This window comes from Hyla sarda, chromosome 11 (genome assembly GCF_029499605.1).
Source record: "Hyla sarda isolate aHylSar1 chromosome 11, aHylSar1.hap1, whole genome shotgun sequence".
Lineage (NCBI taxonomy): Eukaryota > Metazoa > Chordata > Amphibia > Anura > Hylidae > Hyla > Hyla sarda.
The window spans coordinates 6,221,734-6,248,024 of record NC_079199.1 but is presented as its reverse complement, the minus strand read 5'-3'; the positions used below and the strand labels follow the sequence as shown (position 1 = coordinate 6,248,024).

The following is a 26,291-nucleotide window of genomic DNA, read 5'->3' as shown; positions in this document are numbered from 1 at the left end:
TCCACCCCTCACATTATATACAGTATATCCCATAAGTGACTCCACCCCTCACATTATATATACAGTATCTCCCATAAGTGACTCCACCCCTCACATTATATATATATATATATATATATATATATATATATACAGTATATCCTATAAGTGACTCCACCCCTCACATTATATATACCGTATATCCCATAAGTGACTCCACCCCTCACATTATATACAGTATATCCCATAAGTGACTCCACCCCTCACATTATATATACAGTATCTCCCATAAGTGACTCCACCCCTCACATTATATACAGTATCTCCCATAAGTGACTCCACCCCTCACATTATATATATATATATACAGTATATCCTATAAGTGACTCCACCCCTCACATTATATATACAGTATATCCCATAAGTGAGTCCACCCCTCACATTATATACAGTATATCCCATAAGTGACTCCACCCCTCACATTATATATACAGTATCTCCCATAAGTGATTCCACCCCTCAAATTATATACAGTATATCCCATAAGTGACTCCACCCCTCACATTATATATACAGTATCTCCCATAAGTGACTCCACCCCTCACATTAGATATACAGTATATCCCATAAGTGACTCCACCCCTCACATTATATATACAGTATCTCCCATAAGTGATTCCACCCCTCACATTATATATACAGTATATACCATAATTGACTCCACCCCTCACATTATATACAGTATATCCCATAAGTGACTCCACCCCTCACATTATATACAGTATCTCCCATAAGTGACTCCAGCCCTCACATTATATATACAGTATATCCCATAAGTGACTCCACCCCTCACATTATATACAGTATATCCCATAAGTGACTCCACCCCTCACATTATATACAGTATATCCCATAAGTGAGTCCACCCCTCACATTATATATACAGTATACACCATAAGTGACTCCACCCCTCACATTATATATACAGTATCTCCCATAAGTGAGTCCACCCCTCACATTATATATACAGTATATCCCATAAGTGAGTCCACCCCTCACATTATATACAGTATATCCCATAAGTGACTCCACCCCTCACATTATATATACAGTATCTCCCATAAGTGACTCCACCCCTCACATTATATATACAGTATATACCATAAGTGACTCCACCCCTCACATTATATATACAGTATATCCCATAAGTGACTCCACCCCTCACATTATATATACAGTATATCCCATAAGTGAGTCCACCCCTCACATTATATATACAGTATATCCCATAAGTGACTCCACACCTCACATTATATATACAGTATATCCTATAAGTGACTCCACCCCTCACATTATATATACAGTATATCCCATAAGTGAGTCCACCCCTCACATTATATATACAGTATATACCATAAGTGACTCCACCCCTCACATTATATATACAGTATATCCCATAAGTGACTCCACCCATCACATTATATATACAGTATATCCCATAAGTGAGTCCACCCCTCACATTATATATACAGTATCTTCCATAAGTGACTCCACCCCTCACATTATATATACAGTATATCCCATAAGTGACTCCACCCCTCACATTATATATACAGTATCTCCCATAAGTGACTCCACCCCTCACATTATATATACAGTATCTCCCATAAGTGACTCCACCCCTCACATTATATACAGTATATCTCATAAGTGACTCCACCCCTCACATTATATATACAGTATATCCCATAAGTGACTCCACCCCTCACATTATATATACAGTATATCTCATAAGTGACTCCACCCCTCACATTATATATACAGTATATCCCATAAGTGAGTCCACCTCTCATATTATATATACAGTATATCCCATAAGTGACTCCACCCCTCACATTATATATACAGTATATCCCATAAGTGACTCCACCCCTCACATTATATATACAGTATCTCCCATAAGTGACTCCACCCCTCACATTATATATACAGTATATCCCATAAGTGAGTCCACCCCTCACATTATATACAGTATATCCCATAAGTGACTCCACCCCTCACATTATATATACCGTATATCCCATAAGTGAGTCCACCCCTCACATTATATATACAGTATATCCCATAAGTGACTCCACCCCTCACATTATATATGCAGTATATCCCATAAGTGAGTCCACCCCTCACATTATATATACAGTATCTCCCATAAGTGACTCCACCCCTCATATTATATATACAGTATCTCCCATAAGTGAGTCCACCCCTCACATTATATATACAGTATATCCCATAAGTGAGTCCACCCCTCACATTATATATACAGTATCTCCCATAAGTGAGTCCACCCCTCACATTATATATACAGTATATCCCATAAGTGAGTCCACCCCTCACATTATATATACAGTATCTCCCATAAGTGACTCCACCCCTCATATTATATATACAGTATATCCCATAAGTGACTCCACCCCTCACATTATATACAGTATATCCCATAAGTGACTCCACCCCTCACATTATATATACAGTATCTCCCATAAGTGAGTCCACCCCTCACATTATATATACAGTATATCCCATAAGTGACTCCAGACCTCACATTATATATACAGTATCTCCCATAAGTGACTCCACCCCTCACATTATATATACAGTATATCCCATAAGTGACTCCACCCCTCACATTATATATACAGTATCTCCCATAAGTGAGTCCACCCCTCACATTATATATACAGTATATACCATAAGTGACTCCACCCCTCATATTATATATACAGTATATCCCATAAGTGACTCCACCCCTCATATTATATATACAGTATCTCCCATAAGTGAGTCCACCCCTCACATTATATATACAGTATATCCCATAAGTGACTCCACCCCTCACATTATATACAGTATATCCCATAAGTGACTCCACCCCTCACATTATATATACAGTATCTCCCATAAGTGAGTCCACCCCTCACATTATATATACAGTATATCCCATAAGTGACTCCACCCTTCACATTATATATACAGTATATCCCATAAGTGACTCCACCCCTCACATTATATATATACAGTATATCCCATAAGTGACTCCACCCCTCACATTATATATACAGTATATCCCATAAGTGAGTCCACCCCTCACATTATATATACAGTATATCCCATAAGTGAGTCCACCCCTCACATTATATATACAGTATCTCCCATAAGTGACTCCATCCCTCACATTATATATACAGTATATCCCATAAGTGACTCCACCCCTCACATTATATATACAGTATCTCCCATAAGTGACTCCACCCCTCACATTATATATACAGTATCTGCAATAAGTGACTCCACCCCTCACATTATGTATACAGTATCTCCCATAAGTGACTCCACCCCTCACATTATATATACAGTATCTGCAATAAGTGACTCCACCCCTCACATTATATATACAGTATATCCCGTAAGTGAGTCCACCCCTCACATTATATATACAGTATCTCCCATAAGTGACTCCACCCCTCACATTATATATACAGTATCTCCCATAAGTGATTCCACCCCTCACATTATATATACAGTATCTCCCATAAGTGAGTCCACCCCTCACATTATATATACAGTATCTCCCATAAGTGAGTCCACCCCTCACATTATATATACAGTATATCCAATAAGTGACTCCACCCCTCACATTATATATACAGTATATCCAATAAGTGACTCCACCCCTCACATTATATATACAGTATATCCCATAAGTGACTCCACCCCTCACATTATATATACAGTATCTCCCATAAGTGACTCCACCCCTCACATTATATATACAGTATATCCAATAAGTGACTCCACCCCTCACATTATATATACAGTATCTCCCATAAGTGATTCCACCCCTCACATTATATATACAGTATCTCCCATAAGTGACTCCACCCCTCACATTATATATACAGTATATCACATAAGTGAGTCCACCCCTCACATTATATATACAGTATATTCAATAAGTGACTCCACCCCTCACATTATATATACAGTATATCCCATAAGTGACTCCACACCTCACATTATATATACAGTATATCCCATAAGTGAGTCCACCCCTCACATTATATATACAGTATATCCCATAAGTGTCTCCACCCCTCACATTATATATACAGTATATCCCATAAGTGAGTCCACCCCTCACATTATATATACAGTATCTCCCATATGTGACTCCACCCCTCACATTATATATACAGTAAATCCCATAAGAGAGTCCACCCCTCACATTATATATATAGTATCTCCCATAAGTGAGTCCACCCCTCACATTATATACAGTATCTCCCATAAGTGACTCCACCCCTCACATTATATATAAAGTATATCCCATAAGTGACTCCACCCATCACATTATATACAGTATATCCCATAAGTGACTCCACCCCTCACATTATATATACAGTATATCCCATAAGTGACTCCACCCCTCACATTATATATACAGTATATCCCATAAGTGACTCCACCCCTCACATTATATATACAGTATATCCCATAAGTGACTCCACCCCTCACATTATATATACAGTATATCCCATAAGTGAGTCCGCCCCTCACATTATATATACAGTATCTCCCATAAGTGACTCCACCCCTCACATTATATATACAGTATATCCCATAAGTGACTCCACCCCTCACATTATATACAGTATATCCCATAAGTGACTCCACCCCTCACATTATATACAGTATATCCCATAAGTGACTCCACCCCTCACATTATATATACAGTATATCCCATAAGAGACTCCACCCCTCACATTATATATACAGTATATCCCATAAGTGACTTCACCCCTCACATTATATATACAGTATCTCCCATAAGTGACTCCACCCCTCACATTATATACAGTATATCCCATAAGTGACTCCACCCCTCACATTATATACAGTATATCCCATAAGTGACTCCACCCCTCACATTATATATACAGTATATCCCATAAGTGACTCCACCCCTCACATTATATACAGTATATCCCATAAGTGAGTCTACCCCTCACATTATATACAGTATATCCCATAAGTGACTCCACCCCTCACATTATATACAGTATATCCCATAAGTGACTCCACCCCTCACATTATATACAGTATATCCCATAAGTGTCTCCACCCCTCACATTATATATACAGTATATCCCATAAGTGAGTCCACCCCTCACATTATATACAGTATATCCCATAAGTGAGTCCACCCCTCACATTATATATACAGTATAGCCCATAAGTGAGTCCACCCCTCACATTATATATACAGTATATCCCATAAGAGAGTCCACCCCTCACATTATATATACAGTATATCCCATAAGTGAGTCCACCCCTCACATTATATATACAGTATATCCCATAAGTGACTCCACCCCTCACATTATATATACAGTATCTCCCATAAGTGAGTCCACCCCTCACATTATATATACAGTATATCCCATAAGTGACTCCACCCCTCACATTATATATACAGTATAGCCCATAAGTGAGTCCACCCCTCACATTATATATACAGTATATCCCATAAGAGAGTCCACCCCTCACATTATATATACAGTATATCCCATAAGTGACTCCACCCCTCACATTATATATACAGTATATCCCATAAGTGAGTCCGCCCCTCACATTATATATACAGTATCTCCCATAAGTGACTCCACCCCTCACATTATATATACAGTATATCCCATAAGTGACTCCACCCCTCACATTATATATACAGTATATCCCATAAGTGACTTCACCCCTCACATTATATATACAGTATCTCCCATAAGTGACTCCACCCCTCACATTATATACAGTATATCCCATAAGTGACTCCACCCCTCACATTATATACAGTATATCCCATAAGTGACTCCACCCCTCACATTATATATACAGTATATCCCATAAGTGACTCCACCCCTCACATTATATACAGTATATCCCATAAGTGAGTCCACCCCTCACATTATATATACAGTATATCCCATAAGTGACTCCACCCCTCACGTTATATATACAGTATATCCCATAAGTGACTCCACCCCTCACATTATATACAGTATATCCCATAAGTGAGTCCACCCCTCACATTATATATACAGTATATCCCATAAGTGACTCCACCCCTCACATTATATATACAGTATAGCCCATAAGTGAGTCCACCCCTCACATTATATATACAGTATATCCCATAAGAGAGTCCACCCCTCACATTATATATACAGTATCTCCCATAAGTGACTCCACCCCTCACATTATATATACAGTATATCCCATAAGTGAGTCCACCCCTCACATTATATATACAGTATATCCCATAAGTGACTCCACCCCTCACATTATATATACAGTATCTCCCATAAGTGAGTCCACCCCTCACATTATATATATACAGTATATCCCATAAGTGAGTCCACCCCTCACATTATATACAGTATATCCCATAAGTGACTCCACCCCTCACATTATATATACAGTATATCCCATAAGTGATTCCACCCCTCACATTATATATACAGTATCTCCCATAAGTGACTCCACCCCTCACATTATATACAGTATATCCCATAAGTGACTCCACCCCTCACATTATATATACAGTATATCCCATAAGTGATTCCACCCCTCACATTATATATACAGTATATCCCATAAGTGAGTCCACCCCTCACATTATATACAGTATATCCCATAAGTGACTCCACCCCTCACATTATATATACAGTATATCCCATAAGTGACTCCACCCCTCACATTATATATACAGTATCTCCCATAAGTGAGTCCGCCCCTCACATTATATATACAGTATATCCCATAAGTGACTCCACCCCTCACATTATATATACAGTATCTCCCATAAGTGATTCCACCCCTCACATTATATACAGTATATCCCATAAGTGTCTCCACCCCTCACATTATATATACAGTATATCCCATAAGTGACTCCACCCCTCACATTATATACAGTATATCCCATAAGTGACTCCACCCCTCACATTATATACAGTATATCCCATAAGTGTCTCCACCCCTCACATTATATATACAGTATATCCCATAAGTGAGTCCACCCCTCACATTATATACAGTATATCCCATAAGTGACTCCACCCCTCACATTATATATACAGTATCTCCCATAAGTGACTCCACCCCTCACATTATATATACAGTATATCCCATAAGTGACTCCACCCCTCACATTATATACAGTATATACCATAAGTGACTCCACCCCTCACATTATATACCATAAGTGACTCCACCCCTCACATTATATATACAGTATATTCCATAAGAGAGTCCACCCCTCACATTATATATACAGTATATTCCATAAGAGAGTCCACTCCTCACATTATATACAGTATATCCCATAAGTGACTCCACCCCTCACATTATATACAGTATATACCATAAGTGACTTCACCCCTCACATTATATATACAGTATATCCCATAAGTGACTCCACCCCTCACATTATATATACAGTATATCCCATAAGTGAGTCCACCCCTCACATTATATATACAGTATATCCCATAAGTGACTCCACCCCTCACATTATATATATAGTATATCCCATAAGTGACTCCACCCCTCACATTATATATACAGTATATCCCATAAGTGACTCCACCCCTCACATTATATATACAGTATCTACCATAAGTGAGTCCACCCTCACATTATATATACAGTATATCCCATAAGTGACTCCACCCCTCACATTATATATACAGTATATCCCATAAGTGAGTCCACCCCTCACATTATATATACAGTATATCCCATAAGTGACTCCACCCCTCACATTATATACAGTATCTCCCATAAGTGAGTCCACCCCTCACATTATATATACAGTATCTCCCATAAGTGAGTCCACCCCTCACATTATATATACAGTATATCCCATAAGTGACTCCACCCCTCACATTATATATACAGTATATCCCATAAGTGATTCCACCCCTCACATTATATATATACAGTATCTCCCATAAGTGAGTCCACCCCTCACATTATATATACAGTATATCCCATAAGTGAGTCCACCCCTCACATTATATATACAGTATCTATTATAAGTGACTCCACCCCTCACATTATATATACAGTATATCCCATAAGTGTCTCCACCCCTCACATTATATATACAGTATATCCCATAAGTGACTCCACCCCTCACATTATATATACAGTATATCCCATAAGTGACTCCACCCCTCACATTATATATACAGTATATCCCATAAGTGACTCCACCCCTCACATTATATATACAGTATATCCCATAAGTAAATGAGTGCACAGCCTGTATAACAGTGTTTAAATGTTGCGTCCCCTTAAAATAATCACACACAGCCATTAATGTTTAAGCCTTGGAAACAAAAGTGAGGAAACTACTAAGTGGAAACGTCCAAATTGTTCCTAAAGGGAGAGATTTATTAAAATGCAGAGGAAAAGTTGCTGAGTTGCCCATAACAACCAATCAGATCTCTTCTTTCATTTTTCACAGGCTTTTTAAAAAATGAAAGAAGCGATCTGATTGGTTGCTATGGGCAACTCGGCAACTCTTCCTCTGGACAAGGTTTTTTTTTTTTAAACAGTTTTCAATGCAAAATCAGAAAAAAAAAAAATCAGACATCATAGGGTAGAAAATATCTATAAACAGAACAAAAACTAACAAAGTAATGGCCCCGGCAAGGAGTCCAGAGTAATAAAAAGGCCACCTCCAGAAACAAGAACCCTTCCCCCCTCGATATCCCAACAAAACCACTTCTGGAGAAAGGGGAAAAAGCGGTGCCAAAAGCGCCACCTTGACCCCCAGGGGATCAGAGAAACAAGCACAACATAAGGAAAAAGACTAAGTAATTAATCATCGGGTAACCGCAGGGCTCCTAGAGTGCCCCTTCAGGGATTCAAGGTTATACTACACCATGTGTCTGAAGGGGCGAACTATATCAGCAATCTCCGAAGAGTCTAAGTGGGTAACAATAAAGGAACGCCATTTCTGGAAGAATCTCTTAGTGCATGAATTGCAATGGTGTTCGGCATCCAGTCTGTCAACTCCCATCCAATCTGTCAACTCCCATCCAATCTGTCAACTCCCATCCAATCTGTCAACCTGCCCATCTAATCATTTAACCAAACGGCATCTAAGTGCCACCAAAAGTACTACATGGACAAAGCTGAGAATGGTCTTCACCCCTCCCCTCCCCAGCTCCCCCTCTGGAGGGCGCAGTTGATGAAACAGGAGGGACTGGGATGTAAATGGAAGGAGTATCCTCCAATGGTCCCGGATATAGTCTCACACCAACCGCCAGTAGTCAAGTGACAGGACAGCTCCAGATCCCATGATAAAAATTCATCAGCGGGGAGTGGCACTTGGGGCAACTAGTTATCCTACCTGGGAAGGTGGGTGAGGGGAGGATGTTGAAGCCATACAATGCAGCATGGGACATCTTAAAATAGGTCTCTTGCCATCTCTCATTAATGAGGTGTTTGCAAACAGCTCCCCAGCCTGCTAAGATAGTGGTATGTATGTCAGCGCCACCCGTCCACCTCTTCCAGGTAGTGAATACCTTGTCAGGGTTTACTTTGAGAAAACAAGCCCGAAAGGCTAGGTAAAGCAATGATATCGAAGATCCCCGCGGTTCCTGCCCAATGATAGTATCTAAGGAATGAGATATAGCTTCGTGTGTGAGGTCCCAAAGTCTAGAGAAGCAGAAAGCATGTACCTGATGTGCGTGGAGGATATGTGATTGGGGAAGATCAAAGGTGTCAATGATGCCTCTTGGGGCTAGCCACCTACAAGTGTCTATATTCATAAGCGCCTCCACCGTGGTCACGCCCCTAGCTTCTCAGAGGCGCAGCCAGGGGGAGGAGCACTCCTGAGGGAATTCTGGGTGATCCCAAAGAGGCATGCGATTAGAATGAAGGAAGGGAAGGCTAGAAGCCTTCCGTACCTCCTTCTAAGATGTAATCATGTCCCTAAGTAAAACCGACCCCTTCACGCCAAGCGGTAGCTTAGCAAAGGACATGTTTAGCAGTGCTGGAAAAGACCATGGCGCAGCCCGTGCCCTCTCAATTCGTATATATTAGAAAAATAGTTGGACCTATGGATCCAGTCTATCACGTGGTGAAATAAACACGCAAGGTTGTATCCCCAGATATTCTGGAAGTTGACTCCCCCCTTGTGTCTACACAACATAAGTTTCTGTAAGGCTATGCGAGGGCGCTTACCCTGCCACAAAAAGTGTGTGAAGGCAGAATTTAAGCGGCGTACACCGTCGTGTTTCAGGAGAAGGGGAAGGGTTTGAAGAGGATACAGGAGGCGAGGGTAACTAATCATCTTGACGACCCAGGAAAGAGAGCGGCAGGTTCTCCCATCTCTTCAATTCCGCAACTATATGGCGGAAGAGGGGGGCGTAAAGCGTGTCAGGCGTGCGGCCAATATGAATGCCCAGGTAAGTGATAGAGGACGTAGATACCTTCACCCCAAGTCCCCGGCATCCGCTATCCAACGAGGTGGAGCTGAGCCCAAGGGCAGTAACATGCTATTCGAGGCATTAATCCTATATCCCGTGAATTGCCCCAGAGGAGTAAAACTCTAGAAGTTTAGGGACATCAGTACTTGGGTCACTAACATAAAGAAGGATGTCATCCGCAAACATGGACAATTTAAGTTCCTGTGAACCCACAGTAATATCCTTACACAAATTAGAGGTGAGCAAGTATCGCGCAAACGGTTCAATCGCTAGGTCAAATAGCAAAGGCAACAAGGGGCAACCTTGGCGCGTACCTTGCAACAAAGTAAGGAGAGGGGACAGTATGACCGGAGTGTAAACTCTGGATGTGAGACCATCATAGAGAACCCATATGAAAGAGCTAAAACAACCTGGGACTCCAAATTTGTTCAGCACCAGTCCCACCGAACATTATCAAATGCCTTTCAGCATCAAGTAGTTTCACATCCTGGTTGTTCAGCAAAATAGGTCTGTAGGAGCCAAGATCTAAGGGGTCTTTACCCGGTTTGGGGATAACTTTTGATGTAAGCCAATTTAGTCGGAGAGGACAGCTGACCCGTCTGGAGAATGTCATTAAAATATGTGGTTAAGGTGGGAGAAACCTTGTCAACCAGGGGTTTATAGAACTCACCCGGGAAGCCATCGGGCCCCGGCGCTTTGCCATTCGCAAGGGATTTAATCACTGATCCAACCTCCTCCCCCGTCACTGCTGCATTCAACTCACTTATGGGAGATACTGTATATAATGTGAGGGGGTGGACTCTCTTATGGGATATACTGTATATAATGTGAGGGGTGGAGTCACTTATGGGATATACTGTATATATAATGTGAGGGGTGGAGTCACTTATGGGATATACTGTATATATAATGTGAGGGGTGGACTCACTTATGGGAGATACTGTATATATAATGTGAGGGGTGGAGTCACTTATGGGATATACTGTATATAATGTGAGGGGTGGAGTCACTTATGGGATATATTGTATATATAATGTGAGGGGTGGAGTCACTTATGGGATATACTGTATATAATGTGAGGGGTGGAGTCACTTATGGGATATCTTGTATATATAATGTGAGAGGTGGAGTCACTTATGGGAGATACTTTATATAAGTTGGCAAAGTCCTCACACAACTCTCCTCTGCTGGTGACGGCCCATGGGACTTTGACTGAGACCAACTTCCCATGAGGAACAAATTCTGCAGGACTCTCAGACTAAGAGTCCACACAGGTTTTTTCTGGCATTTTTTGGACATCTGCCACTGCAACAATTTCATGGAAATTCCAGCAGGACACTCACAGCAACATCTGGAGGACTCTCACAGCAACATCTGGAGGACTCTCACAGCAACATCTGGAGGACTCTCACAGCAACATCTGGAGGAGTCTCACAGAATATTGGAGTTGTAGTTTTGCAACAACTGGAGTCACCTTGGTTGGGAAACACTGCTTTAAGGTTATAGGTGGAGTTCTCCTTTAAGAGAGAAATAACTACAGCAGAGCAATATAGAATTACAACTCTGGTCCAACCCATAACTCTGCACCTTCTGCACTCTGTTTTTTTTATATATATATTTTTTATATCGTAAAAGCATAAAAGAAACGTAAATAATCTCTTACCGTGTTGGCCGTGCTGAAGCAATGGGACTAGGTCCAACAGGGTCACCAGAGTCACATAAAGCCCCTGATAGTCCAATGAAGGGTACTCTGATAACTGAGCGTCTCGACTTTGTTGGCCTCGTTCTGATGGAGAATCTCGCAGGACGCTGTAAAGGAGGGAGCGAGTAACAGTAGGGTTGATGGAACTGACCTGTGGTCTTAGAGATGGAGTGAGTGGGAATGGCACAGGAAAAAGACACATAGTCATGGGCACTGTCAAATTGGCGGCATCTTGATTTTCCTTCTTGCCTGACCGGGACAAAATGCTGTTGAGGGGACAAAGAAAAAAAAGAGACAACAAAGACACAAAAAAACAGCACATTACATTGAAATGACACTGTAAAACAAAGAATAAAACACCAGATACGCGCCACATTAGATGCAATGCCTACCAATCTGGTGCCAGGCTCTAGACCTAAATCTCTTTCACTTTCGTACTCAACAAAAAACAGGAAATTTAAAAAAAATTGTATTTCTCGCTTTTATTTTAAACTTTTTTTTATTTTATTTTTTTATTTTTTCGTTTCTGCTCAACATTCTCATTGCATCTCATGTGTTATCTGGTTCATAAGGAGCAAAACTATAAGGATGCATGTTTCAGTGTCACACCCATGCTTCACAGGCACCCACGCTTTGTCAAAATCCAAAATCCAATGGGTAACTGTGCCAATCCGAGCGCCCAATTGTCTTGTACGTTTAACATTTCATTGCAATTATTTTCAATGTTTTTTGTTGCTATTTTTGCATTTATTTTCGCTTTTTCTTTAAATAGATTTTTATCCATTAACATCAAACCCTGTAAAATATAGGTGTGGCACTTCCAGAAACATGTTTTTTAGCCAGTAATAAACATGTGAGTTTGTTAAGAGGTTTTTTGTTTTTCTTAAAAAACACATGTTTATTGCACCAAAATAATGTCTGTATGTATTTTATGATACTGTTTCATGACATTCCATCAGTATCATCTGACATAATGAGGATTCAACAGGCACATGGATTAAGAAAAATCATATTTCTTTCCAAAAATGTTCACTAAGCTACTGGGAGGAAGCTTTGAAAAATAAGATATAATTGATGATTTGTAGCATAGGTGGAGCTAATGGCAATGGCGGATTATGCGCTTATAATTTAACATTGTCCATGTCTGGGAGGAAACAGATTATTTTTAACAATACAAACACTATTTTGTTAACTTGATACCTTCATAGGTGGCTGAATAGTCACACAATATCATTTCTGTGCTGAATAACGTCACCAAGTAATATTGTGAATCTGTACAAACCCTAAACAGTTCCTTTAAAAGGACCAGAATTGTAAAGAGCAACTGCACAATGTTACAGCTTATATATATATATATATATATATATATATATATACTGATTCTGTATTATACTCCAGAGCTGTACTCATTATTCTGCTGGTGAGGTCACTGTGTGCATACATTACTGATCCTGAGTTATATCCTGTATTATACTCCAGAGCTGTACTCACTATTCTGCTGGTGAGATCACTGTGTATATACATTACATTACTTATCCTGTACTGATCCTGAGTTATATCCTGTATTATACTCCAGAGCTGCACTCGCTATTCTGCTGGTGAGGTCACTGTGTACATACATTACTTATCCTGTACTGATCCTGAGTTATATCCTGTATTATACTCCAGAGCTGTACTCATTATTCTGCTGGTGAGGTCACTTTGCACATACATTACTTTACTTATCCTGTACTGATCCTGAGTTATATCTTGTATTATACTCCAGGGCTGCACTCGCTATTCTGCTGGTGAGGTCACTGTGTACATACATAACATTACTTATCCTGTACTGATCCTGAGTTATATCCTGTATTATACTCCAGAGCTGTACTCACTATTCTGCTGGTGAGGTCACTGTGTACATACATTACATTACTTATCCTGTACTGATCCTGAGTTATATCCTGTATTATACTCCAGAGCTGTACTCACTATTCTGCTGGTGAGGTCACTGTGCACATACATTACATTACCTATCATGTACTGATCCTGAGTTATATATCAGACAGGAGGCTCATATCTTGCATTAAAGGGGTTCTCCGGCGCTTACACATCTTATCCCCTATCCAAAGGATAGGGGATAAGATGCCTGATCGCGGGAGTCCCGCAGCTGGGGACGCCCGCGATCATGCACGCGGCACCCCGATAGTAATCAGTCCCCGGAGCATGTTCGCTCCGGGTCTGATTACGGTTGACCGCAGAGCCGGCGGCGTGTGACGTTACGCCTCCGCCCCCAAGTGATGTCACACTCCGCCCCTCAATGCAAGCCTACGGGAGGGACCACAAACACAACAAACACACTGTAACCTACAACTCCCCGGCAGGGGAAGACACCTTAATGCAACAGACAGAGCCCGTCATGGCCTGTCACCCCGCAATGACTAATGATCCTATCCGACCCCCGGGGCTCGGGGAGTACACCAAGAGGCATAAGTCAGCCAGGCGGGCCAAGCCTGACTCCTTCGATACATCTGAGGAGGAGTCGGCTGATGAAGAATCTGAGGGAATAGATTCTGGGTCTGAGAACGAGGCGGGTTTACTGGCGGATCTCTCATCCACCAATCCGGGTATCCCAGGAGAAACCATCCTGGACACATTGGGGCAACCCTTTTTTCACCCAGAGGCCATTATACACCCCTGCTCAGGGGATTGGGCTCCCTTGTCCAAAGTGGCTGACTATATAGAATACTGAACCGAAATAAGCTGAGGGCAGAATGCCCAAGACCGTTTGTGGCCAAGAAAGTTGCCGTTACTCCGGAGGTAGACCCCATCCTTATGAAGTACTTAACCAAATCCGGAAAATACTCTAAAAAAGGGATTTAAAGGTCGTTCAAGGCCATCCAAGATAGGATTTTGGACCTATTGGGCCCACATACGAAAATCCTTAATCTTTCTGAACAAGCAGCTTCCTCTAGTGAACCTGTGAATCTCACACAACTCAGAGGATGGGCACAACGTGCAATATGCATGTTGGGAACAGCGAACACCACCTGTTCCATTGAGCGCAGGAGATCCATCCTAATGAAGCTGGGACCCCAGCTTTCGCACTTGGCCGAAAACGAACCCGGCCCTTCTGCAGAAGGCCTTCTCTTTGGGGAGGACCTTCTCAAAAATATTAATAAATTTGTAGGCCTGTTCGCCTAAAAAAATCCAGTGGCAAGGTTTTTAACAAGGCCGGCAGAGGAAGAGGTCGATCTGCCGGCCGAGGCAATTATTACAGGCCCTATGCTAGACCTCCCGCTCAGCCCTATGTGCCACCTCCACAGCAATATACCATGCCGGTGGCGCAACCCGCCCCCTTCTTTCTACCCCGAGGACGACCCTGGAGAGGACGAGGCGGTAGAGGTTACCCACGTTCCAGGCCATCATCTGGTGAGTACAGATTCTCCACATATTCCACACACCTATGTGGGGGGCAGGCTGAGACATTTTACCCGCGTCTGGTCCATGATTACGGCAGACGCGTGGATATTGAACACGATAGCGGGTTACCAAATAGAGCTTCAGTCCCTTCCAGACATGAGGTTTACACCCCAACCTATTCATTTTTCCGAACTCAACAAATCCCTTATAGACATGGAGCTCCAGGAGCTCTTAGACAAATAAGCAGTACAAGAGGTAGACCCCTTATCACCAGGGTTTATAAGCAACCTCTTCTTAGTCAAGAAGAAGGATGGTGGGTACCGTCCCGTAATAACTTAAGAAATTTGAACCAGAATGTGACTTACCGTCACTTCAAGATGGAGGGCATCCATCTGTTACGCGACCTTCTATGCCTAGTAGACTGGCTAGTGAAAGTAGATCTGAAAGATGCCTACCTCACAGTTCCTATGCATCAGTCATCCCAACCATTACTAAGGTTCTGGTGGGGGGACCGTCTGTGGCAATTCACTTGCCTTCCGTTCGGTCCCCTTATCACCAGGGTTTATAAGCAACCTCTTTTCTTAGTCAAGAAGAAGGATGGTGGGTACCGTCCCGTAATAACTTAAGAAATTTGAACCAGAATGTGACTTACCGTCACTTCAAGATGGAGGGCATCCATCTGTTACGCGACCTTCTATGCCTAGTAGACTGGCTAGTGAAAGTAGATCTGAAAGATGCCTACCTCACAGTTCCTATGCATCAGTCATCCCAACCATTACTGAGGTTCTGGTGGGGGGACCGTCTGTGGCAATTCACTTGCCTTCCGTTCGGTCTGTCCTCCGCCCCTTGGTGTTTCACAAAGTTGATGAAACCCGTGGTGGCAGCTCTCCGGAGCAGAGGGGTACGTCTGATAATTTATCTGGACGACCTGCTCATCATGGCCCGCTCCAGAGAACTGGCCAGTCTGCACTGTCTTTGGACAGTATCACTGTTAGAGGAACTTGGTTTTCTCATAAACCACAAGAAATCGGTTCTGTCCCCAGAACAGGAGATGGAGTTCTTGGGGTTTGTGGTGGACACCAGAAGAGCTGTCCTTTCTTTACCCAAAGCCAAACTGGCCCTGATTTGCAAAGAAATCAGGGCAGTCCTACGCAAGGGTCGAGTATCCTTGAGGGTGATCGCTCGCATAGTCGGCTTATTGTCAGCTTCCATTCAGGCAATCTTTCCGGCCCCACTTCATTATCGAGCCCTTCAGCGACTCAAAACCCTTCATCTTCGACAGGGCTTACGTTATGTGGACGAAGTGACACTTTGTCCGGAGTCAGTGGAAGAGTTACGTTGGTGGCTCCGTCACGCTGTGGAGTGGAATGGCAAGACCATTTTCAACTCTTGTCCAGACGTGATCATAGAATCCGACGCGAGTCGGCAAGGCTGGGGAGCCCGTTGCGGTCAGGACGCGACAGGTGGGATATGGTCAGAAGAGGAATCTCTTCTCCATATCAACGCTTTGGAACTTTTGGCAGCATTCTTCGCTGTCAGGAGTTTCTATCACAGAAGTCCAATTGTTGCATACTTTTACGCATGGACAACGTAGCGGCGGTTCAATATATCAACCGCCTTGGGGGTTCGAGGTCCAGAGTGTTAGTGGACATAGCGTCCGACGTCTGGCAATTTTGTCTGTCCCGCGACCTTATTCCTATTGCGGAATATATTCCAGGAGTCTCCAATTCCGTGGCAGACTGGAACTCCCGCTATTTGGTCGACTCCAGCGACTGGACGCTGGATCGGTCTGTATTCCTGATGCTACGGGACCTTTGGGGTCCGTTCCATAGGGATCTTTTTGCGTCTCATCTCAACCGACAGTTACCTCGGTTCTACAGTTGGAGATCGGACCCGGAGGCGTCAGCTGTGGACGCTTTCTGTCAACGGTGGCCGGAAGGAACGCATTATGTGTTTCCTCCCTTCCCGATGATCACCAGGGTTCTCCTCCAGGTACTGACACAGAGGGCAACGGTAGCGTTGATCACCCCATGGTGGCCGACTCAGCCGTGGTTTCCCCTGCCATTGGGGATGATGATAGATTTTCCCAGGTTTTTACCCCCTCTGCCTCACATACTCACGAATCTGAACAAGGGTCTTCATCCTCTAGTCCTGGAGGGCAACCTGCCTCTCCTTGCTTGGTTGGTTTCGGGGTGCCGGAATCAGGCAATGACCTTTCTAGATCGGCTAGAGACCTTTTCGCCCTGGCCTGGGCCCCAGGGACTAGATCGGTGTATCGCTCTGCCTGGGGACTCTGGGTTCGTTGGTGTGATCAACGAGAGATTAATCCCGTTCAGGCACCTGTGCAGGTAGTGGTTAACTACCTAGCTGATGCATTCGATTCAGGCAAATCTTATAGCTTTATAAATGTTTATAGATCCGCAATTTCTGCATACCACTATCCTGTGGACTCCTTGCCAGTAGGCAAGCATCCTTTAGTGTGCAGACTCTTGCGCAGAATAAAATTTAAGCGTCCCCGTCGGCCTAAGTATCAAGCTACGTGGGATGTTTCCCGCGTGCTGGATATGTTTTCTTCATGGGAAGACAATAATGAGCTTTCCTTGAAGGTCCTTTCTATTAAGCTGACCGTCCTCCTATGTCTGGTCTCTATAAAAAGAGCATCGGATGTACGAGCTTTGGATCTCTCGGCGACAATTTTTGCCTGGTGGTGTTCAATTTTCGGTTGTACGTAGGACTAAGACGGGTCTCCAGTCCGTCTTTTATCCGTTTTTTCGGGCTCACCCCCGGCTTTGCGTTGTCCGCTGTCTCCAAGAATATGAAACGCAAACAGCACCTCTCCGTTCTCCTATTCATACTCAATTACTCATTTCTTATGTCAAACCTCACCTCCCGGTCTCCTCGGCTTCTTTAGCTCGTTGGGTGCGCTTAGCCATGGAGATGGCTGGGATTGATGTATCCTTGTTTGGCGCCCACTCTTCTAGAGAGGCTATGGCTACTAAGGTTATTGTGTCAGGTGGATCCCTATCGGATCTACTGCTGGCCGCTGATTGGTCATCCCAGACGACCTTCCGTCAATTTTATTTTCGACCGGAGGATCATGTCTCTATGTCTGTTTTGTAATTTAGGCACTATCTTGTTAAGCTTTAAACTTGCAAGATATGAGCCTCCTGTCTGATATATAAATTCAAGATTTTCCTAGCTAATGTGACGGAAAAAATAAGTTATATGAAGACAGGAGGCGAGTATCTTCCCTCCCAGCTCAACCCTGTCATGGTGTTCTTTTCTCTTTCCAGGTTATTGAAGAGGAATACTTCCATCTTCTGAAAGGAGGCTGATGTGTTTCTGATCTGTTGTTCATCGGGTTTTGTTCCTGTTCGTTCAGGTGGCAGCGGTCCTGTTGACCACGTTGTCAAGAAGTATCAACAAGTGGCGGATCCTGTACTTCATGAAGAAGTCTGCTGTGCTGGATGCCGCATAAAGAAAGAGGAGGAGGTGTCCCAGACAGCCCTTTATATATGAGCCAGTCGGGCTAGGAGGGGCGAAGAAAATTGTTTAAAAATTCAGCTATGGGCATTAAAAAAGAAAGATTTAATGCAAGATACTCGTCTCCTGTCTTCATATAACTGATATTTTCCATCACATTAGCTAGGAAAATCTCGAATTTATATCCTGTAAATCTTTTATTAAAATTTTAAACATAACAATAAATAATTACAAAACATAAACATACCATATCTGACAGAACATATCAATATAATGAATCATAAAGCCAACACAGTAGCATAAAATACAACACCGGTCCACCCCACACTCATTCCTCCACACAAACAAATATATACAATATTTACAAGACATTTTCCTGTAATAACCATAACATACTAAAACTATATACACTACTATTAAATGTGAATTCCCTGGCCCAGTAGCAATATCAAAAACCAAACAATTATGCAAAACTCAATTCCAAAATTAAAAATTATAACAATAATACATAATAATAATAATACAAATCAAGACAAACCAAATAACACCACATTTATAATTTTGTTTTGGCCCTGAGCTGGTCCCGCATCCCATGCCCCTGTACAGGTTAGCAGACGTCTATGAACCAGTCCAGCATTTTCTGTATATATATATATATATATATATATATATATATATATATGTCTCATAGAAACCCCCTCCCCCTTCTAACCCACCACCCAACATAAACTAAACCCAAACCCAAGATGGCATCACACAATATATACAGTACATAAATATACACATAGACTACAACAATAAATACAATAACAAAATACATATAACACTATAAACCAAACAATAAAGAAGTTTTTCAGACCCACAAACCCCTAAAGCCCAAGTTCAGCGCCTGCAAGCCCTATATTAACTTATACCTACAGCACAAAACAAAAAGACTAAATAAAAAGGGACAATGAAGCAGAAAATGCTCCATGCTTTCCAGCATGCCTCCACACTCTTCGCGGGGACATCCCCGGTCCTCAGAGCTCCTGCACTTCAGATTGTCCCTCACACACAGTTTCCCATGGAAGCAGCGCCAAGTCAAGTCCCAAAACTTCAAGGGGATCCTGATAGAATTCAAAAGCCCTAAACCAACCTCCAGTTCCAGATTTGGGCAATCCTTGGGCGCCAATGGCCTCTGGAAATGAGAAGACAGAACCCTCTTGTCAAGGAAAGGTATTCACTAGGAATACCACGGGGTTGACCATACAAAACCCCCCTAGTCTCCTCGTACGGTAAGTAACCTCCCTCTTCACTAGGTTCAGTCTATTCCCCCATAACATTTGGAAGAACACACTGTAGACCCGGGTCCAGAGAGGTTCAGGCAACATGCATACACTGCCCAGATATATCCACAAAGGGAGCAGGAATGTTTTGATAAGGTTAACCCTTTCCCAGAAGGTCAAAGACCAACCCTTCCACTGATCTACCTTCTGAGCGGCGATCTTAAGCCTTCTGTCCCAGTTTTGTTTGGGGTAATCCCCTTGGCCAAATTCGCTGCCGAGGACTTTTGCAGTTCCTGGGGCCCTGGAAGGGCGTCCGGGAGATCAAAACCAGGATATCCCCCTCCCAGCCAGAGACTCTCACACTTATCCCGCTTGATCTTACACCCAAATGCCTCCGAGTAGCGGTCCACCTCTGACATTACCCATCGGCCCTCCTTTTGTGGGGAGACAAACACGGTGACATCATCAGCATATGCTACCACCCTCAGAGCTGAATCTGGCACCGCCAGGTCCATTCTCACCCCCCAAAACAGTCCACAATCAATCCTCCTAAGGAAAGGATCAATTGCAAACACGTACAGCAACAGGCTCAAAGGACAACCCTGATGGACACCAGAACCAACCTCAAAGGAGCGGCCAATCTAACCATTCAAAAGCAGGAAACTTTCTGTCCCTACAAAAAAGGTCTTAATCCAATCAACAAACTCCCCCTTCCCCCCTGGAAGGACATATCTCAGAAGAACAGACCAGAGATACTCATGGTTAACACGATCAAACGCTTTTGCCTGATCCAAGGACAGCAAGTACCCCTTCCAGTGGCCAGCCCTAAATGTAATGCGGCCCGGAACAGAGCAATGCGGAGCCCCCGAAAGGAGTCGGGGTGCAAACTCCACTAGCCGATTTAAACAGCACTTTTTCCAGAATCTTTCTGTCCACATTGAGAAGTGCTGTGGGACGCCAATTCTCAATGTGGGACGGGTCTTTACCCTTTGACTAGATGATCAGCACTGACCTCCTCATTGACTTCGGCAGAGTGCCCGAGGATAGACACTCATTAAATACCTCAGTCAAAAGGGGAAACAAACTGTCCTTAAAAGGTGTTATAGAGCTCTGATGTTAATCCATCTGGACCGGGTGACTTCTTGAGGCCAAGCCCATCAATAGCCATCCTGACTTCCTCTTCCCGGATCATCTCTGTCAAAATGTCAAGAGAGGGGTCTACTCCTGGTTCAGGGACGGTTTCAGCCAAGAAATCTGATACCTTATCCCGATCTCGATCCTTCCTTCCCAAGAGGTGCGAGTAAAAGGATCTGACGACCTCCAGGATCCCTGATCTCGACCTTTTCAAGGATCCCGTACTATCAATCAGTCCTGAGACTACTTTATTATTCACTGACATCTTGCAGTTTCTGTAAGGGTTGGTCGAGTGGTACTTCCCGTAATCCCTCTCAAAAACCAAAGATGCGTATCTGTCATACTGGCACCTCATCAGCAAGGACTTCACTCTGGAGATATCCTCTTGGCTACCTCCAGGCGAGACAAGGTTCTCAAGTTTCTTCCTCAGGCCCTGGTACAAGCGGTACCTCGTTAGTCTTCTGAGGCCCAAGAGCTGGCGGAAGAAGCTCGCAACCCTTTTTTTGAAGATGTCCCACCACTCTGACTTTCTGCTACAAAGGCCCAGCAATGGTACCTGGCTCTGAAGAAAATCCTCAAAGGACTGTCTTATCTCCGCTTCTTCCAAGAGAGACGAATTCAGCTTCCAATAGCCTCTGCCAATCCGGGGGGTCTCTGTGACATTCAGAGAAAACAAAATCATACAGTGGTCGGAGAATTCCACCTCCACAACAGACACTGCTGAAGAGACGGCTTCCTCCATTAAATAAAACCTGTCTATTCTGGACCTACAACTACCCCTATGATAGGTGAATCCCACGGGGCCTGGGGTGTGCCGGATGCGGAGCCTCACTCACTATGCTATTAAGGGCGATGCTATCATAAGTCAGCTTGTCTCTGGAACCTCCCCTGTCTTGGGGCCTCGTGACAGCATTAAAGTCCCCTCCAAAGACCACCTGCCAATTTGAAAAAGATAGGGCTTGATCCTCATAAAGAGACACTTCCGGTCCCACTTAGACTGTGTGCCATAGATGTTAATAAGGCGAAGCTCTTGTCCCTTCATGAGGACATCGAAGATCAGGCATAACCCCATTTCTAACTCAATAACCCGTTGGCATTCTAGCACTGCGGTAAAAAGGACCGCAAGAGACCAGTAGGAGGGCCCATTCCTCCACTCTCACTTAGCCTTTTATATATATATGACATGTCTCTTAGCCTGGTCTCCTTCAAAAATAAAATATCAGCATTAATATGGGCAAAAAAATCAAAGGACGCAAATCGAGCCATATCTGACTTAATGCTGGCAACATTAATGGATGCTAAAGTCAACGGAGAGGGTGCCGCCATCTAGGGTGATTGAGCTAGACAGCTTTCTTTTTCTCACCATCCTTCCCATCCACCCTCCTCATCAGATGATGGTTAACCCCTTTTTAGTGAGATGGATGTGTCCATTTTCCCTTTAATTACATTTTCATCGTCCCCTGACTCCGGGCCAGTCCCCCACCGAAGAGGGTTCCCCAGACACTGAGTCCTCTCTCCCTGGGGAAGAGGGTTCCCCAGGGAGAGAGGACTCAGTGTCTCCTGTGAGCCCCACCACAACATCCAGAACCTCACCCCCAGCCTCCTCCTCCGAAGAGGAAATGTCGCAGAGGGCTCGGAACCTGTTGGAGAGACCAATCAGAGGGGGGTCAGTTGTACCTTCCTTTGGCATCTAGCAGGTGGGAGAAGATCTTAAATCTCCCTTTTTCTTATTCCTCCTAGTACCCCGCTTTGTTTCTGCCCATCTCCCGGTGTCCTCATCCGTGCTCTCACCATGGGAGGACAGTGAGGAGACAGCATCCTCCTCTTTGTGGATCCTCCCAATCTCCTCATCCAGTTCCCTATCCCCCAGGGACTCAGCAGTAAAACTGGCCACAGGGACAGGATCAACCCAGTTGGCTGACACTCCTGTGATTCCCGAATCTCCCTATCCCTTTGAAGCTTCTTGAGACGCCTCAGTTGGGCAGGCGTCTTCTGCTTACTTTTCTTCCCTGGCCCCTGCACCCCTTCAACCCCGCCAGCCGTTCCCCCAGCAGAGTCCACCTCATGGCTTACTCCCACCGGGACAACAACCGTGTTGACAAAGGAATGAGGGCAGCGATTGAATGCGTGACCTAAGTCACCACACAGGTGACACCTAATCTCCGCACAAGATGCAGCGAGATGGCCTATTTCCTCACACTTCTGCACAGTACAACTGGCACTAAAATGTGTGGAGTAGGCACATCTGTGACAGAGCTTCGGCTGACCCTGGTAGAAGATCTGGATGCGATCACTTCTGAGGAAGGTCACAGATGGTATATCGGTAAAGGTGTGTCCTGAGCGCCTAAGCTTGACCATAAACGTCAAGGCCCCTGACCAGATGCCATATTCATCACTGTTCTTTTTTGGGACCTCCACCACTTCTCCATACTGACCTAGCCACGTCATGATGTCAATACAACGCAGTGATTCGTTACGGGTTAAAACGGTCACTTTCTTGACATTGTTTTGGTGAGACACCACCTGAAAGACAAAGTCTCGCCGGCCGGGCTCGTTCTTTACCAGCTCCTAATTCGACCAGAAGAGCTCAAGCCCCTCCGGCCAAACAAAGCCGATATCAAACTCACTGGTATCATAAGGATGTATCAAGGCGGAGATGTCAGCTTCTTAAAGCCCAACTTCAGAAGAAGCTCAACAACTTTACATCTTGGAGGACATGTATCACTGCCTCTCCACCTCAGCTGGACCACATTCCTTCGGACACCACCTGGCCCGGCTGTTGGGAGGGACAACACAGTATCCCCCCCTCTTTCCTCTCGGAAGGCTGAAAGACCATGTCTTTCTATACGGAAGGATAGATCAACCTCCCTACCCTCTCCATTGATTGATCTCTCCCCTCCCCTTAGTGCCCCCAGGAGACGTTGCTGCAAATTGCTCTCCCCAGAGCCAGAGGACGAGGAAGGTGCCCCCCAACATTTGCGTAGCTGCGTACTGGTGCTGCAACCGCTGGGGGTGCAACTGGACCAGGTCCTACATCCCCACCACTAATCTGTACCCCTTCCCCTCCCTCATCCACATAATCCATACTCACACCATTATTACCTGTTTTAGCTGATGTGCCCCCATACCTCCACCCGTGTTACAACCCATACCGCTATTTAAAGCCCCAGACAGATTTTTTTTTCCAGAGGCATTCACTCCTTCATTCACCCTTACATTACCTTCCTCATTCATACTGGCTGGACCAATGCATTCTGGCGCAGATTTTGTACTATCAGCATGGGGTAATAGAGCTGGAGCCACTGCCACAGGACAGGTCACCGGTCCCTTATACAAGGACCGGGAAGCCTGCCTAGCCTGTTTATTAGCCCTATTTTTATTGGTACCCTCCACCTCATCAGCACCAGAGTTTTCTGCTCCTGGGCGCTGCTGATCAGGATTAGCGGCGCCAATACATAATAAAGGTTTTAGTCCAGTCTTTTTGGGAGGTGAAGGCATCTTAGCCCCGCCAGCTCATTCACGATGACACCGCTGCTCCAAAGGAACAGCAGTGCCAACGCTCAGAGCCACCGGAGCCACCGCAACCAACTCTGGCACAGAGCTGCCCCCTCCTCCCGTTAGGGAGCAACCTAATGCACCAGAGCCTTCCCTGCCCATCGCTGGGCCTATATCTCTGTCCGACCTCACAGACGATACATTGTCTGCTCCACCACTGTTACTGCAAACAGCGATGGAGCTCACTGCCACACTAGACTCCATACTCTCCCCCCTCTCCTGCACTGAGTCCACAGCAGAACTCAAGCTGGGCTGAGAAATGGGGTTCACACAGTGAGCTGACCCTACAGCCAGTCTGGGGGGCTCAGGGAGGGTGTTATACACGAATCTTACCTGCTCCAGGAGCTTGATCTTCATTGGCTTCTTCTTTTTTCTTCCCCCAGGTGCCTCCTCCGGTAAATCATCTCCAAACGTGAAGTCTTGGAGGCGATCTGGGCCATTAGCGCCCCTCCCTGGTGACTGGTGCTGCTCTCACCCTCGAACCGCCAGAACAACGTCTAGATGACATCACCACTTGCCCTGCAGGGAGCCCACCATATGGGGTCAGATGTTGCAGACCCCCGGGTAGATTCAGCTCAACACTATCAGCCTCCGAAGCATCTCCTTCCTCCTCCACCCGTGGCTGATGCCCCCTCAGCTGTCTATGCCTTTCTTTTTCCACTGTTGCAAAGCGATCTTCATTTAACAGTTTCTCTTTATATGGTCCACTATTCTCCAGAATAAACGATCTTCTTTTTTGAAGGTTTCTGAAGTCAGCTTGAAGTTTTTATTTCTTTGCTGACAGCTCAGCCTTTTGCCGCTTGGGCGCAGTGTCCAACAAAGCTTCAACTTCACGTACCTCCTTCTGGAGCTTATATAAGGTGTTTCTTGCATCCTCATATGTAACCCAGGAGCAATAGGTGGTTCCAGGCTCCCGGGCCCTTGGCATTCCCCAATCCTCCTCCATGGGCATTTAGCCTTGCTCCAGGAGGAGTGTCACAGACCACATTTCCAGAGCTTTCCACAGCTTGTAAGAGCAGCCTTGCGGCTACTCTTAGACTCCACTGGGTCAGGAGGGGTTGGAGATACATCGCTGCATCTCGTGGCACAGCGCCTCAATCCGGTGACCTCTGATAGGCTTCCTTATGTCAGTCCATCAACAGCTGGTCGCTGGCTTCCCCTGCCCCCACGGACCTGATTCGGGGGGCAGGTGTTGGGGTTCTCCTCTCCTCG

The 26,291-nt window shown here is 44.3% G+C and overlaps 1 protein-coding gene across 4 annotated transcripts in view; it reads right to left on the bottom strand.

Annotated features, from left to right (window-relative positions):
* UNC79 (unc-79 homolog, NALCN channel complex subunit) overlaps positions 1 to 26,291 on the bottom strand; it is a 173,373-nt gene that overhangs the window by 131,307 nt on the left and 15,775 nt on the right. For 3 of the 4 annotated variants that reach the window (XM_056544994.1, XM_056544993.1, XM_056544995.1), the window contains exon 3: positions 12,202 to 12,506. In XM_056544994.1, coding sequence (XP_056400969.1) covers positions 12,202 to 12,506 — 305 coding nt within the window. The remainder of the gene's footprint in view (positions 1 to 12,201; positions 12,507 to 26,291) is intronic. The other variant, XM_056544996.1, reaches the window with a different exon arrangement.